At 31.6% G+C, this 16,557-nt stretch overlaps 4 protein-coding genes and 1 long non-coding RNA gene across 10 annotated transcripts in view; 2 read left to right on the top strand and 3 right to left on the bottom strand.

Moving 5' to 3' along the window:
• Nucleotides 1-3,984, bottom strand: part of Rbfox1 (RNA-binding Fox protein 1) — a 238,105-nt gene extending 234,121 nt beyond the window's left edge. Inside the window, exon 1 of one of the 5 annotated variants that reach the window (XM_076413652.1) lies at nucleotides 3,858-3,984. Coding sequence is in view for 2 of the 5 variants with exons in the window: in XM_076413649.1 (XP_076269764.1) it covers nucleotides 2,114-2,125 (12 nt within the window). In the remaining 3 variants the exon portion in view is untranslated. Of the gene's footprint in view, nucleotides 1-2,113; nucleotides 2,450-3,297; nucleotides 3,431-3,857 lie in introns of those variants that run through there. The other 4 variants (XM_076413651.1, XM_076413653.1, XM_076413649.1 and 1 more) reach the window with 4 other exon arrangements.
• An 88-nt stretch (nucleotides 3,985-4,072) lies between these two features.
• LOC143202286 (uncharacterized) lies at nucleotides 4,073-5,139 on the top strand. The gene is made up of 3 exons (XM_076413658.1): nucleotides 4,073-4,261; nucleotides 4,322-4,453; nucleotides 4,839-5,139. The coding sequence occupies exons 1-3, from the start codon at nucleotides 4,103-4,105 to the stop codon at nucleotides 4,917-4,919; spliced, it is 372 nt and encodes a 123-aa protein (XP_076269773.1). The 5' UTR covers nucleotides 4,073-4,102; the 3' UTR covers nucleotides 4,920-5,139.
• Nucleotides 4,871-8,115, bottom strand: Hyccin (PI4KA lipid kinase complex subunit hyccin). Its single transcript, XM_076413647.1, has 7 exons — nucleotides 7,977-8,115; nucleotides 7,747-7,911; nucleotides 7,525-7,689; nucleotides 7,111-7,406; nucleotides 6,744-6,970; nucleotides 6,537-6,677; nucleotides 4,871-6,418 (listed from the first exon to the last, which is right to left on the bottom strand). Exons 2-7 carry the CDS (start codon nucleotides 7,900-7,902, stop codon nucleotides 6,141-6,143), a joined length of 1,263 nt encoding a protein of 420 aa, XP_076269762.1. The 5' UTR covers nucleotides 7,903-7,911; nucleotides 7,977-8,115; the 3' UTR covers nucleotides 4,871-6,140.
• Nucleotides 8,116-8,439: 324 nt separating this feature from the next.
• On the bottom strand, nucleotides 8,440-16,233 carry SA1 (stromal antigen). Of its 2 annotated transcripts, XM_076413632.1 has the most exons (15): nucleotides 15,671-16,233; nucleotides 15,389-15,620; nucleotides 15,026-15,337; nucleotides 13,849-14,232; nucleotides 13,561-13,791; nucleotides 13,218-13,510; nucleotides 13,044-13,161; nucleotides 12,776-12,991; nucleotides 12,435-12,713; nucleotides 12,125-12,378; nucleotides 11,850-12,070; nucleotides 10,449-10,651; nucleotides 10,152-10,392; nucleotides 9,230-9,406; nucleotides 8,440-8,992 (listed from the first exon to the last, which is right to left on the bottom strand). In XM_076413632.1, exons 1-15 carry the CDS (start codon nucleotides 15,868-15,870, stop codon nucleotides 8,988-8,990), a joined length of 3,366 nt encoding a protein of 1,121 aa, XP_076269747.1. In that variant the 5' UTR covers nucleotides 15,871-16,233; the 3' UTR covers nucleotides 8,440-8,987. The 2 variants fall into 2 exon arrangements, with proteins under 2 accessions (XP_076269747.1, XP_076269746.1); XM_076413631.1 differs by lacking the exon at nucleotides 8,440-8,992 and having other exon boundaries at nucleotides 9,103-9,406.
• Nucleotides 10,297-11,607, top strand: LOC143202273 (uncharacterized). The gene is made up of 3 exons (XR_013007108.1): nucleotides 10,297-10,413; nucleotides 11,365-11,443; nucleotides 11,507-11,607. It is a non-coding gene; the product is annotated as an uncharacterized LOC143202273 (long non-coding RNA).
• Nucleotides 16,234-16,557: the final 324 nt, after the last annotated feature.

The raw sequence follows: 16,557 nt of genomic DNA, 5'->3' as shown, positions 1-16,557 counted from the left end.
GAAATTTAATGCATTATTTTTTATTATAAAAACAAACAAAACATCAAGTAATTTAAAAGAGGGCACTCTGTTTTTTTAGCGTAGTTTTAAAGCCTCTGTTATTTTCCCTTAGAAATATATATAGCGCAATAACCAAAAGCCGCATTCAAGTAAAATTGTAATAAATGACTGTTTCATTTTCTCCATAATGATAAAAAATGAAATAGCACATTATACGGAGTAAAATATACAGCAACATCCATATATATTGCCCAAATATGTCCGTAAATATTGTCTGACAATATATAACTAAACTTACTAAATACATTTAAAACCCAAATTGAAATTATCAACAATGTAGAATAACAATGAAGTTTTCTTGAAATTAGAAAAATCAACAACAAAAATCCCTGATTTATCCAAAATGTTCAATATTTACTGGTGATGCAACTCCTAATTCAAACGAAATCACACTTATGAATCAACAATACTGAAGAAAAATAGATTTATTTATTTTAAGCTCGATAGTTTTAAAAACTAAACACTTAAATTAGAACAAATGAAAAGTTTATTGCAAGATCCTAGTTACGACATAAACAGTGCAAAGAAGGCTACTGGATATTTGCAGTCTCATCAAAATACTATATTTTTTAAATCTTTTGTACGTTTTTTTTTATGGAAAGATGCCAATTTTGATTTTTCTCGGCCCAACTTATAATAATTTCCTCAATGACTGGCGACCTGTGTTTTTATTTTAATCCCTCTATTGACACCTGAAAACTGAATGTGTTGGCATCCCGGTTTTAAGCAGGAATTGGAGTGTTTATTATTATGGTTGCCCTAAAATTGAATTCCTTGAAATATTCCGATACGCAAAATGCAATGGAAACGATATACGATACGATATGCAATGGATACGAAATAAGGTTAATCAAAACGAAACCTTTAACACTCTTAATGAGTGGCTGTCAGTTCAATTTAACCGATGACTCAAACACAATTACTGTCCCTATTATACGAGACCACTTATAATTTTTTCGTATTTCCTGTCGTAGAATATTTGGAAACCTTGCAGCTTGTAGCCTCGTAAAAATTTTATGAATATAATCACAAAAAATGTTAACGCTACATCGGTCCTGAGGGCCTCAAATCAACTTTTACAACACGTCGTTAGATTTACGACAGTTCTGATTAAATTAATAAAAAAAACCGGGCGGTGTTAAAACGATTTTATGATTTCAAATTTAATATGAAGACAGCGAAGTTGACGAAAGTGATGAGCAAACAATGTAGTTATAAAACATCATAAACCAAAATATTTATATAACATTTATATGACAATATTTTAATTATATTTACAAGTTCCCGATACCAATTATTTTTCTTTTAAATAATCTAAATTGCTCAAACATCAATTATATATTCATTATCCATAAAAAGATTATATCAAAGGTAAATAATAGTTTATAGATGGCATTATTTATTATTATTATTTCTTTGATTTGTTGGTATTAACATAAGATAACATGAAAACTATTTATTTAAATCGCAATACCTGAATTGTTTTGTGAGGTTATATTTCCTTATTATGTTGTATCATGTATTAACAGAAGACTTTCGGTTTATATTTTATACGTAGAATACATCCCGCCAAACATATTTTGCAACAATTATAATACAAGAAATATAAATTAAACACGATTAGATTGTTAAACGTATGTTAACGTTAACCGGCTTCCTTTAGAAATCATTGATAAAGCTTGAAACATCGGCAATATTATAGAAAATTTAGAGAAAACAGTACGTAGACAATGTTATAAAATAAATACACAAAAGGTAAACAAAAGAGAAAATCGGAGGCGAACAGAAAAATCGAAAGGACGCCACTGTCACAGGGCACAATAATTATTGAGAAAGGTCGTCGAAAAATGTGCTCCACCTCTTTCTAACCCGCATCTGGACCGCTCCATGAACCGAACACCATTTAAAAATATCTGTTGTAGCTTTCGTCGTTTAACCTCAACCTCAACAAACGAAACGAAGGTTAAAAATACTCGATGCCAAAACAAGTACCGCATTTCAACGCCGATTTTGTCGTTTCTCGCGTCGTTTAGAATATTAGGGCTGAACTTACCGGGTAGTACATTCCCTGGGGAGGAAAGAAAAAACCGCCGGCACCCCACAGTTTGGCTACGTTTCGGGAACAGTCTTCACGAAGAAAAAAAAACACTGTACAAGGCAAAAACGATCCTGTATTGGCACGACCGAAAACTCTAACCGTCAGTCCTATTGTTTACATGCACGCTGATTTGTTTTTACTACTTTGTGTGTATGTATTTGTGTACGAACAACGCCCGAACAGGGTTGAGCTCTTTCTCAAACTATGAACTACCCCGGCAACAAACAACATGGACAGAGGGGGCACGCTTGTGTTCCAACGGCGACTGTGTAGTGGGGTCAATCAATGAACGAGAGAAATCGCGCGCATCCTGTCTAAAAGCACATTGTGAAAGGTTTCAGTCAACTGGACTGGGTTTACTCAACACTATTCTTCGGCGGCGAAGATTGGTACTACTAGAAGTACATTAACCGCTGGGTTGACTACAACTACAACACTTTTCAATACATTTTATGAAATAGAGCATAATCCTAAAATATAATGATTACATATTTAAATCAATTTTTAACGAACTGGCTCTATCCTCCTTAAATTATTTTCTCTTAAATGTTTTTGATTTTAATGAATTATAAACAAGCAAAATATCCTAGTAAGCCAAGCAAATTACAGTATAACTTATTGTATTAACTCTCAGATACCGTAATTTTATTTTCTTTCTGTAAATTATCATAATTCAATAAAATAATAGAAATATAATAAATTAAACTATTGCATTTTTATTCACTCAATTACGCTACCCCATATAATATTTTTTTCCAATTAATTGCACTCGAAAGATACAATTATATTATAATCATGGAATAAAAATAACTCTATTAATAGTTTTAATCAGTCTTAACCAGAGCATAAAATAATTGGCTTTCACAATAATACAAAAACAATAAATCTCTAGGTGACACATGTTGCTGTCTGTATAGAAATAATAACAATATCCTACCACTGATGTATTTGGAACAATGAGGGAAAAAATATATGGAATTTAAAACCTAGCGTTACCCAAATACTGGAATTCATCGCGTCCCATTCGGCGTCCAACTCCGCATTAATCACCTCCTTAAAACTTTTGAATCTTCGAGACATGTTAAGGCTCATCGTATAGATAAAACAATAACACTAAACAAACCAAATTGCATACTTACGTGCGCTATTTTTAGACGAAATAAAAATCGCAGCCTACTTCGATCTTCGAAGCTCCTACAACCGACATTTGCGTGCTACCCGACACCACATAAACAATACTGATCATCAAGTTTGTGAATTGTTTACTCCCGGTGTGCGGAATTCTTTGCCGAGCCAACGTTAGAACAGGTATTTTACATATTAGGTGGAATTAAACTGGAACAATAAATTTTAGTCCAGTTGACATGATGAACGTAAAACTGGTATTTTCAAAATAAATAAACTCGACCGACGAGGGAATTTTTTACTGGATGAAGACGCTGATGGGAATGGAAAATGATTTTTATCTTAAGAAAATTCACTGAATTCGGTGACAACCTGTCGCCTGTTGCATAAACCGGTTTAATAATAATATTTTTGGAATAACACAACGGAAAAATTATCTGTAACGTTTAGAAATAATTCAAACTATAATATTATACATTTGTTACAGAATCTAAACTTACATCTCTGTTAAATTTTAGGACATAACAGGAGAAATAAGTTAATAAATAATTAAAACGGTCTTAAAGACACTTACCAGGTGGGATTTAACTTAATCACAATGATATTCGGGTATTCTGATGATTCTTCACAGAATCAGCAAGTGGTTGTGGTACAGATGACAATTAGTAACACAAAAGGAAATTGTTTATAGTAAAATGACACGAAACGTCAGAAAAAGAAACCGCTAGTTGGTTTTTCATCGGTTAGACAACGCGTTTAACAGAGATAGGTGTAAAATTAGAAACGCGCGCATACACAATACAATTCCGTCTATTGATTATGTTCCTGCTCATCAAAACACAACCACAAAAAGCAATGTTCACCGGATTCGTTTTTGTTTGTGTTTTTTCTTACTTTTTGACGATTTTGTCGATTAGTCAGTCTGAAAAGGTCACATATACCTTTCCCGAATTTCCTTACAAGGAAACCAACAAAAATGTCGGGAAACTTTCCAGTAATGTATGAAACAAGTTGTAATGCTTTGACTGTTGTTCGCAGGAGGCAACATTCAGGGAAGTAGAGGCAGCCTGCGAGAAGGGATGTTTAGGAAAAAATGGTTTATCAAAGGTGACATGTATCAGGCAGTGCGTATCACCTTCTTGTTATAGGGACTTGTATCAGCAAGATCTGGTAAGCCACATAATTTTATTTACAGTACACTTATATTGTTAGACACACAAGCTCTATATATTTGGAACTGATATCATCATCAAGATAGTTCAGTAATAAAATGCCATGATTCAAGAGTAGTGCATCATTCAAAAATAAATCAACCTTCCTGCCAATTAGGCATAACAATTTTGTTTATTCCGGTTAGGTTAGGCTGAATTTCCATTAAGATTGTTGTACAAAAAATTCCGAAATCAAAATTACTTTTTTGCCATTATATCCTAATATTTTATTTATTTTATATAACTAACTCACTTTTCAGTTTTTACGTATATACATATTTAATAAATACTCATTGATAATTCCCTTTACAATAGACTAGGTAGTAATAGCAGGTTTTTTGCAGCTGGAAGAGGGAGAGGTGGACGTAAGACTAAATTCGTTCAAAGGATGTTTTATTCAAAGATACAACAAGTCCAGACTGTAAACAGGCTAACATCAAATTGTTAATTAACAATAAATTATCCATACACCTAGATTAATAAATACATGTACTAGTCAGGAATTACACTGGAAAACATGTTTAAATTTAGACTTAGTTAAAAATAGACTGTTAAAAATGTACTCTGGCTAATATGAGCGCCAAATATTTTTAATTACAATATTACATATATATATATGCATTAAAAGTATAAAAAACAATTCAACTTTCTGTGTATTTATTTACCAGTTACAAAAAAAATTTTCTCCAAATATACAACTATTGTTATATAAGAAAAATATAAACAGTAAAAATATATAAATACATCCGCCAATGAACACACGTTAGTAAGAACAAATATAAATGCAATAATGTATAAATAAAACAACTAATATCTTTAAAAGAACCACATCCAACCATAACGCATAACCTTTCAATACATCATTATATATTGGTATTTTAGAAAATTAACTATATACTAAATCTTTACATATCACAAAGTAAGTTTAATAACGGAGACAGAAAATGTACAACAAACCGCGAAAAAACAGATTAATTTATTTTATACCGATTTCTTGGTTTCAAAAAAATGGTATAAAATCAATTATTAATTTTATTTAATCCATGGCTATCTAGATTAATAAATTTCCGTCTCCTCTAGTTTAATATTTGGTAGGTATACATATATTTAAGAATATACTGCTCGATATATATATATATATATATATATATATATATATATATACGATCTGGAGATATTTAAAACTGACATGAGGCCATTTGGCATTACGTAAGTACTATGTTAGTTTTTTATCTTGGACTATTATTAAAATAGATATTTTGTAGTATAGTCAGCATTAATCTCGTTCTCGTGAATAAATATATCATATGCAAGTTATATACAAGAGAATTTCCCTTAGAATATCCTAGCCACAACACTGGCCAATTTATATTTGTCTGATTATGTTCTTGTCTATATATATATTAGTCTATATAAATATTTTTTTATTAAATTGATGACAGGAAATAACAAACGAAAATTACACTGTGCAGTGCTAACTTGATTGGCACCATACAAGGAACAATTACACTGATAATACTCATATCCCAATTGGTATTCAAATATAACCATAAGAAAATCATCCAAAAAATATTAAAAATTGCCAGGATATTCTAATTTATATAGTTTCGCATAATGATCTTATAATACTAATTGTTCATTTTATTTCAGACAGCACTTACGTGTACTGCATTATAATTATTATCATTACATGAAGGGTCTACTACACCATCAACCGTAGACGTCATTTCCATATTCTGGTCGCCTTGGGACGAGTTTTTTACTTTATCTTTATGTTTTTTCGTTAAACCTGGCAATTTTGGAAGGTGTTTCAGTGCGCTCACTGTTTTCTTGTTGCTTTTGTCTCCCTCTTCTTGCTCCTCTGTAATCGAATCCAGGGGAGTGTCGGAAGGTTGTTGAGCATCATCTTGTATTGGAATATCATCTAAAATTAACAACAAGCATTGTAAAAGAAACAAATAAACAAAAATTGTAATACTAAATGACTCACAGTTCACCATAATCTCATGATTTCATTCTTAAAGTACTATAGAGATACATACCAGGCAATTTCTTTGTTCTAAATGAGGCATTCGTTATCATTGATTTTGATACACTGTGAATATGGGATGGTCTTGATGTTATTGATATAGATGGGGAATGTTGTAGTACATTCTTAACTGCACTTGCAGCTAATAATACATCTAGAGACATAATATATGCCATTACAACTAAATTAATATCATGCATCAGTCTGTTTTGTATCTTACCAGAATAGGTTTCATAAGTAGCTCTTTGTATAATGTCATGCAATGCTTGTATTGCACCAATAGCACATCTTTGTGCTCCATGATAAACTATATGCAATAATTCTATAAGTAAAGGGCCTGAAACTTGAACACGAGGCAAAATACTGAGTGGTTGTTGATAACTACTATCACTAGCAATTGAACTCCTTGTACTACCAGAAGACAAATTAAACCCCTGTGTAACTAATCTGTAATGCAATACCAATAATGCTTTTATTAATAATCTCATTTATTATCATTATTAATTTAGTGATGTTAGTTTTAAAAAAGAATTTTTTGTTACAATCAAAAAATAAACTGAATCATTTTACATGTATAATATACATACCTTGTTATACCTCTACAAGTAAACTCAATACCCTGAGTTAATATATTAGCTAATTGTTGATTATATAAAAACATCAGTGCTGTTACAACCCTCTGTCTATTTTGGGCATTTAGGCTTTCAACTTGGGGTAAAGGACCCCAACTAACCAATTTTGTGTTGCATTCCTCCCATCTTCTCAATGAACTTTCAGCGATAAATGCTGGTTCCAATGAATGTGCATCATGAAATAAAGAGGACTGAACAATGCTTGGAATTCTAAATGAAATTGTAAGAGGTTGTCCTTTTGAATCAACAACCTAAAAATAATAATTACATAATATGTCTAATAACATTACACATCATTAAAAACAGTTTAAATGTATTTTCCACTTATGCCCAGAATAAAATGATATAATACCTTAATTATACACATACCTCAAGGTTATATAAACTGACCAATAAAGTTTGCACTGCAGTATAAGACTTATCAGTTAAATGTAGGAACACCAGGGAAGGGATATACTGAACAGTAAATTTTTTTAGTTCTGGTTCACCAGATCTATAGAAATTTAAAAGCTGTTGGCAAATCCCATCAATTAACTAAAATGAATCCATAAAAATTCAACTGTTAATCAACAACATTAGCACGAAACATACATTATCAGACTTGTATTTTTGTGGTTCAGCCAAAATATTATAAAGTGCTAATATAACTTCATGATTATGTTCTTGTTCAATAGCATATGTATGAATTTCGCTCTCAGTTAATGATTCAAATTCATCCATCCATTCAAAAACCATTGTATAAGCCATTATTGTCTCCTAAAAATATTATAAGAACAACAGTGATGTTAGGTTATATTTAAATAGGAAATTATAAAATGTACCTTTTAACTGAAGAATGGATGTAGATAACAATCGTGTTGATATAAAGCGTTAAAATATGGATAGCAATTAAATATTTTTAAAAACTGTACGAAATGACAAAATAAACCTGATCTGCCAAAGTAACACAAATAAACCTCTTAAAATTTTCATGGCATTTAGTCGAAAATGTAACGAAGAAGTTGTGATATCATGTTATATTCTGTGGCTAATAAATTTAAATACCAATCGATTCAAATCACATTTATTAATTAAAGAATTTACGTATGCGTAATGTTTTAAATAATGATAAAGTACTTATAAAAGGTAACTATTATATAACTTTGACACAAATAATAATAAAGAAATAAAACTTAACACATTAGGTGATTAAATGTTAATATTTAATACATTTTAACTAATAAACCAAAAGTGATATCTACATTATATATTTTGAATGACTTACAATGGTAGGAAAAAAACTCGTTTTCTTGAAGTAATCATTTAATATATTTGATTTCATCTTGACAATAAACTTAACAGGATTGAAATGTATATAAAGATAAGGAGATTTTTAATAATTCAGATACATTGATTAGAAAAATAAATCAATATAAAACATCTGCGTTTTCACATTGAATTCTGTTAAACGTTAAAATTAATTAAATGGGAGATTAAGAAATTCCACAAGTTATGCAGAAGGCATAATAAAAAAATCAACAATAAAATGAATACACAAGATGGCTACAAAAAATCTAGAGTGCATACATTTTATTTTATATATTTACAATATTGGTTGTGAATATAACAGAAATTAATATATTTGAATTACACCTATAAAAATATGTTGTATTAAAAGTGAAAATACAAAAAGCAAAATGATACAATGAAATTTTTCATAAAATAAAAAAACATTCATTAAAAATACTACAGAAAAACAACTGATTAAAAAAATTTCCACAATAAATCTGAATATAATCTTCAACAAAAATGTTAAATTTTTGCCTTACAGGATCCGGTTGTACCAAAGCAAGTTAGTCTAAAATCGAAAAAAAAAAGAAACATCTAACTAAATAGTTCTTTAAATTTTCATAAAAAAAATAAATAAAATAAATATTTCAACTGCCAATTTAATACACTGACAGTATCACGCGTTAAAACACTTTAAAAAAAGCTACTATACCACCAAGTGTATATATAAGTAAATATGGAGTAATGTATGTGTAAAGTTCCTTAATTGAACATCGGAAAACAAATGATTAACCATATAAATTACCAGGGAATTCTTGATCTGAAAGGCTATCGTTGTCGTGATCAGATTCAGGATCCTTGCGCTTCCTGCCATAAGCCCTCTTGCTTGTGGTGGGTGGTAGGGCATCGGTTTCGCCATGTAGCAACGAATTCCTGTATAACAGTAGTGGTTGCCAGTCATCACTTCTACTATTTCGTAAGCCTAAAATATTTGATATTTTAATAAAAATTTATAAAAATTGACCAAAAAATCAAAACAGGTAAAAAAATGTTGATATAAATATTTTAGTATATCAAAAGGTGATATTTCTTTGTGAAGTACATGCAAAAACATTGGTCTATTATGAAAAGTTTGATCGCAGTGGCTTTGACAGATAAAATATAGCCAATATCAAAGTAAAAATTGTCATATTAGGAAGCCTTAATTTTTTAAATTGTCTACAAAACTGACAAAAACTCACGTTTTATAATCATATACTAAAATTGTTGTACTCTATATTTTTGTAATATAACAATTTTTTATTTGACTGCTATCTCATTTGCTCTCATCTGGCAAATTTATTGTAACCGATCTTTCAAACAGCCAATTGTTCTAATCTGTGGTAGTATACCTCCATTAAAACATTTTCGTCATTTCTACTATTTCGTAACCTTAAAATATGTATTCCTTTAATAAGAATTCATAAAAAATTAACAAAAAAAAATCAATACAACTGATAAAACAAATTAAAGAAAAGTTGTATAACAAAAAGTTGATATAAATACGTTAGCTGTCAAAAAGTGAGTTTTTCTTTGGAAGTATATACAAAAACAATTGATTGTTATGAAGACAGTACACTCTCTTATCTCGTAAAGCCACTGCGACAATCTTTCAGAGACAATTTTTCTGACCTATGGTACTATACTTCCATTGAAAAATGTCCTTTATTAAGAAATTTGGTTATTACCTGGATGTATCCTTTTATCCAAAAACGACATAACAACTTTCTTATCCTGTTTAAGCAACTTATTAGTAAACTCAGTCAAAATCTCCAAAAATGGTAAATACGGCGGTGGACCCGAGGGGTCCTCAATATTTTCGGCACCCGTAACAGCAAACAATATCCCCGCCCTATGTAAGGCCGTGATAGCCTCTCGATTTTTCAGGGCGTCGAGACCGAACGACAGAGCGAATCGCTTGGCCAGTTCCTGGAATAAAATGCGACAGCGGTGAGTCTGCGATCGAATCCCCTCGCGAATCCTACCTTGAGTGCAAAAAAATCTTCATGTTGTCTGGTGTTTTTACCACCACTGGCTCTATACAGTTCGTTAAACATCATGTTTAAACTGAGACACATGGTTAGGGCACAATTGACTTTATTAATTTCCCTCGCCTTGCCTAAAGTAGTTTTAATAATGTCCCCATATTCATTGTAACATTTAACATAATTCTTAAAGACATCAGCACCTTAAAACAAAATAATTTAATTAATACCAGATTGTTCAATAAGTTTTGTCGTTCGATAAGAAAGCCCCATTTTAAGGTCTTAAATACATCTTGTTATTCAACATAATCTGGCTGAACTTGTATGCAAGATTCTCACAACACACGGCTACTATCTCTCCATCTAATAAAAAGGGTATTTAACAGATAAAAAACAATGGGAGCTAGATCTGTAGAATAGGGTGGATGTTGCAACAATTACTTAATTTAACTTTAATTTACGGATTTTCGCAATGGTTTTTAAAGCTTTGGGACCAAAATGTTACGATACTACTCAAGTTTATTATTTAATAAAGACTATCTATGAACATCTTGAAGTCCTTTTCTGGGCCTTTACTTCAGTTCACATCACTACTGTTTGTCCATCCCTGTCGTTTTTATTGGATGGTAGTAGTAGACCCAAATTTCATCCACAATGACGAAACAATACACAAAAATTTTAAAGTCACATTGGAATGTGTTTTTGTTTATTGTAAGGAAAATAAATTCTTAAACCTAAAGCTTTAGCCAATATATCTTTCACACCTCTTAATGAGTTGGCAGGAGTTTTAGCTTAATCTTATTCCTCTTCATCATCAAACAATAGCCAATGCTTGGAGTGGTGTTTACATCTCAACCCATATTGTTGGTTCACTCCCGCCACTATCTGCCCACTGCCACCGTCTCGTGTTTTTCAGATAACAAATAGTTTCAAAAGTTTCAAAGCTTGAGTTCAGTGTTGGAGCCATGCAAAATTAGCAAAAAAAAAATCTGAAGGTACTGATGATGAACAAGTAGCTCTTTTAGAATTTCACAGAAACACTCTTTTTACACTTTTAGATACACAGTTGAAGCTGGTGGTTAACCAAGACATCCTAAACTGTTGATTTACTACTTCTTGGATTTCTCCATTTCAGTTGGCGGTTCAGAAGGTATAGAAGGTAATAAACCATTATCATTAATTTCTCCACCCCATGTCTTCTTTCTCCCTTTTTATAGAGTATCCGAAATTCAATCGAAAAACAAAGTGAGTAACTTAATAGCCATCATCTTTCACTGAACACAAATCTTATTCAACAACCTATTATACATCAATTAAAGTGTAGTATTAAACGAGACCCTTTTAGTGTCAAAATAAAAAGGTATTATATTACTAATTAACTACGGCTATATTGAAGCTTACCTGCTTTCGTTGGCATTATATTGTAGACTATTAATTTACAATAAGCCGCCAGAAAATTTCTTTTTTTGTGTAATTCTTCAATTTGTGGTTCGTCGCTGTCGTTTTCGTTCTCATAGACGAACACAAATGTTTGAACAAACTCGTTCAACAACTGCTGTAACTCTTTACCAGGAACACAAGCTAGTTCCCCTAAATATTCGTGGCCTGCTTTGAGTTGATCACTAAAAATATAACGCTTAACGTAACAAGACGCGTGCGTCAGCGATTGTACTTACCTGAAAATTATTAGTAAATCACATAACCCTATGTAAGCCTCCTCCTTGATAACAGTATGCGGCGATGAACGGATCAACATTTGAGACGCTTCAATAAACTCCTTTAGTTTATCTCGTAATTTCTGAACGTCAGAATGCTGCAGCCCTCCAGATTCTTGGGAGGATTCCAAGTCTTTTAAGCCCCACAAAAGATAGTAATAGCATGAACTCAAACAATACTTTAAGGCTTCAGGGGGCAGTTTACTTTCGATATCCTTAAATGACATTATTTTTTCGGATATGTACATTAACATAAAATGAAATGCGTTACCTTAAAATCCTGAAATAGTGTTTCCCACAAGTCCCACTGATTCATGTTGTGACAGGCGTAGAACATCGAAACCTTCTTCAAAGAACTGACGACGTTGAAGATTTCATCGGCGTTTGGAGTTTCTTCGCCAAGTAACAAATTCCTCCAATCATCTATACCTTCTTTGTATGCTGTTACTATGACATCAATTATTGTAGATCGGGCGACATCGCATTTTGTAAATATCGTATGCCCTTCTGAGCACAGAATCTCCAATGTTTTTGCAAGTGTTTCTAAGACCTACACATATTAAACCCTATTAATTTAAACGAACAAAATATGCGCGTGTTCATACCACTAACCTCAGGTTCATGTTGAACTTGAACAATGTACTTTAATTTATTGAGGAGAGCCTGTAAAGAACCCTCCTGTCTTCCGCTAGTATATAAGTCCAGCTCAAAATATTGTGGGATGCTTAACAAATTTGCCAATTTCTCTGGATCGGCTGAGAACTTATCCAACAAATACGGCAAGGTTACGATAAAATGTTCCGTAAGTTTCTGTTTGTCTTCGCCAGTCTATAAAAATCATAATTCAATCTATAATATACGCGTAAAACCCATAATTAACCTGTTTGATTTCCCTCAGTGAAGATCCTTTCCTGTTTGGACCTCTACCAACAGGTGGTTCCCCAGTCGCTGCTTGTTTAACACAACAAACCATGATTTCAATTAAACTGGTTTCTTGTCTACCATTTAACGTAAAAGTTAGTACTAATCTCATGATACTTGAGAAATTAATTACCTGTTGTCAAGCGGTTCCTCGTGAAGACCTGGTTCTTCCAATAATAAATCCGTCATGCATTCCCAATCCTTCATCATTGTGTTTGATTCAATCAGAGAATCAACTAGATACGCCGCGTGTTCATGTAATTCAGATTCGATAAAGAATTGAACCAAGTCCCTGATGAAAGGTGTATTTGGTAAGCGTCTCTTACCGCGTTTTGTTTTACCAGTATCCACATCTGCCGGTTGGAATAATCTTTCATTCAAAAATTCGCCTGCCGCTTGAGCCACAGCTCTATGTGAAGAATATACCTGCAAATCTACTTCAAAGCACACACATATACAAAGGTCAGATATCTTACCAATTCATAAACATGTTCACAATCTTTGTCTGTTAAAATTTCATGGTGATGTTTCAAAATAGAAATTACCAATCTAACAGCTTGGACAGCCACATCATACTCCTTATCTAGAGTCATTGCGACGATCCTATCCTTGAATTTGTTAGTAAAAAGTTCTAGTTTACCCTTTAACTCCTCACTAGCATACAATGGTTGTAAAGCTTGGAGACATCTCAATCGTACTTCTCCAACCTAAATAACATTCTCTTGTAAATAACATCAAAATGAAAAGACCATTGTGGAAAATACCTTATCATGTAGAGTCCATCCAATGTATTTTAGATATGAATCATCTAAAAAATTTGCATGAAACTTATGCATCCAGATTCCTATTTCAGTCATAGCGATAGCCCTTATTTCAGGTAATGTGTCGCGATAACGGTGAACGAAAACTGACTTAAACATATACGTCAACATATTTTTAATTTCGTCCATATTTTCTTCCAGTTCCTGACGTTTTCCAAGAAGCGCTTCCAATCTATCACTGGCCCTTTTCTCTCTGGATTTTTGCCTTTCCGCTTCATACTGTCTCTGAGTGTTATCTAAATTTATCGAAACAGTAAGAGCAACATCCACTAGAGCAGTCATTAATTTCATCGCCCCCAATGTGGCGGTATGCCTAAAAGCTCTGACCTGAAAAAATTATATCTTATCAATTTTCAATATAAGATTAAGGTAACAAAACGGAATTTCGGTATTAGTTCAATAACAATAACAGTTCTGTGTCAACAAATAAATTAAAATTTGTAGATGCCAAGTTTAAAGAAAATAAACACCACACACAATTTCCTATAGCAAATGGCCACCAAAATAAAATAATTTTTTTCTAAAACCAAATTGCAACAAGATGAGAAAACATTCATTAACCATTCAATACCGCTAAAGAAACAACTTGAAATAAGGGTTGAAAATCAATTTCAAAGTTCAGATAATTTGTCAAGAATGACCCCAGCATACATTTAATTATTTACTTTGATTTCATTTAAGATTAGTTTGGCAGTGTTAATAGTCAATTATATGTTGTTATTAGAACTGATTGAGCTAAAGTTGATAAAAAAATTTGTTGAAGTTATGTTTTATCCTAATCGAAAACAATGTTTGTAATTAATATTATTAAAGTATGTAAAAGGAGATAGTGTAGATGCTCTTGTTTTTATACAGTGATAATTACCAGATTAACTGAGACTGAAAATTAAAAGTGATTCTTATAATATTGCTGAAATATATTTTTGGTCATGATTATTTTGATTTAAGACTTGACTAAATTTTAATGATAGGTTCTTTTATAAATCTTTATTTTGATTGAAAATTGTTATAAAATATTCTCTATTATTCTTACAAATCTAAAATATGGAAATGTGTGAATTTATTTGATAGTGGTATCTAAAACATCACTTAATAAAGAAAAACATACAAAAGAACATACTTGAGAATCAGATAACCCGGTCAATAAAGATATCACATTATCCATCAAAAACTGGTCATAAATTATAGTGTACTGGCATTGTTTCACAAGAGTTTGAACAAAATCACAAAAATTCTGTCGAAATTTCTTCCATGATTGTCCAGCCATTATTAAAGGATATTCTCCAGATTCTTCATCAAATTCTTCCGTCATTTTTCTAATAATAGCCGCATGCTCCATTTGAGCTTGCATTTCTTGAGTAATATGTCCTTTACAACCAGCTGCATTAATAAAAAATTGCATTAATGAAATCAGTGCAGCATTACGATTTCCCTGAAATCAATTTTAATCAAATTTTATACAAAGTGTCAAATTTCATTCTACTTTATAACTTTCAATCCAGTCATCAACAATATTTGTCAGAGACACTCGCCCACTTTTAATAACATTATAGAGTGAAGAATCATCATCACTATCATGCCTTAAATGGAGTTCTGTTGCATTATTTTTACGACCTGGAGGTCGCCCACGCCCCCGTCCTCTACCTGGTTTCTCAGGAGGAGGAGAATAAGATAATGGAAGCGGTGGTGGATTAGTTATACCCCTTGCTCTTGCTCTACAACCAATTCATGTAACATGTAAACAGAAAAAAAATTAAACTTATACCGAGTTATTCGTCTCATCCCAGGTGTAGGAGGTGATTCGAACATCCCATCGGAGGATGTTCCAGCTTGCTCCTGATATGATTCCCCATACTGAACATAATTACCACCATAATTTTCATGTTCTATATGAGGGGTCATGGGGTTTTCATATTCTGGGACAGGATCATCTAACCGAATCCTTTTCCCACCACGTCGATGCATTTTTAAATGATATACCACATATAAAGAACAAGTAAAGTCCTCTCTATAAGCTAAATTATGTTTATATTTGAATATGTAAACAGGGCAAATTAAGCGGACAACGCTTACTACTTCTTCTTTTTTAAATCGATAGTTGTATGATATCAAATTATATAGAAATAGTTAACCTAACCAAAAAAATCTTTTAATGTGATGGTTTAGGCCATAGAAAAAAATATAGGCCTAGAGAAAAATATGGATAATAGGTTAATTTAAAGAAATTCCATATATCTATTTCGATATTTTTAAAATAAATATCGATATATCCCAAGAAAAATAAATTAAATTTTCGTGCAAAAGTAAAAATATCGATATTTTACAAAATAACTTTTTGTCGATAATTTTAACAAAAAATTATTGAAGATAAAATAAGGTTTTTTATAGTGTTTTAAGAAATATCTTCCTGTAAGGAATATAATATCGGCCAACAAATATATTGATAGAGCGGTCAAAAACATCGGTTTTTTTCTTGGACATCCCTAGTTTGATTTATGTTTTTTAAAATTAGGGATATACCAGTGAAAAATATATATTGATTTTTTTGCAACAACCAGAAAGTCTGATACAAAAGATATATTGATATTTTTAAGATAAAATAAAAATATTGGTATATGGGCCCCAAAGTATTCTTTAAATATTTTAAAAACC

The sequence above is a fragment of the Rhynchophorus ferrugineus genome, unplaced genomic scaffold (assembly GCF_030347505.1).
Source record: "Rhynchophorus ferrugineus isolate W39M unplaced genomic scaffold, kcgeb_rfMv2 rfM9, whole genome shotgun sequence".
Taxonomy (NCBI): Eukaryota; Metazoa; Arthropoda; class Insecta; order Coleoptera; family Curculionidae; genus Rhynchophorus; species Rhynchophorus ferrugineus.
This window is presented reverse-complemented; position numbering and strand designations above follow the sequence as displayed.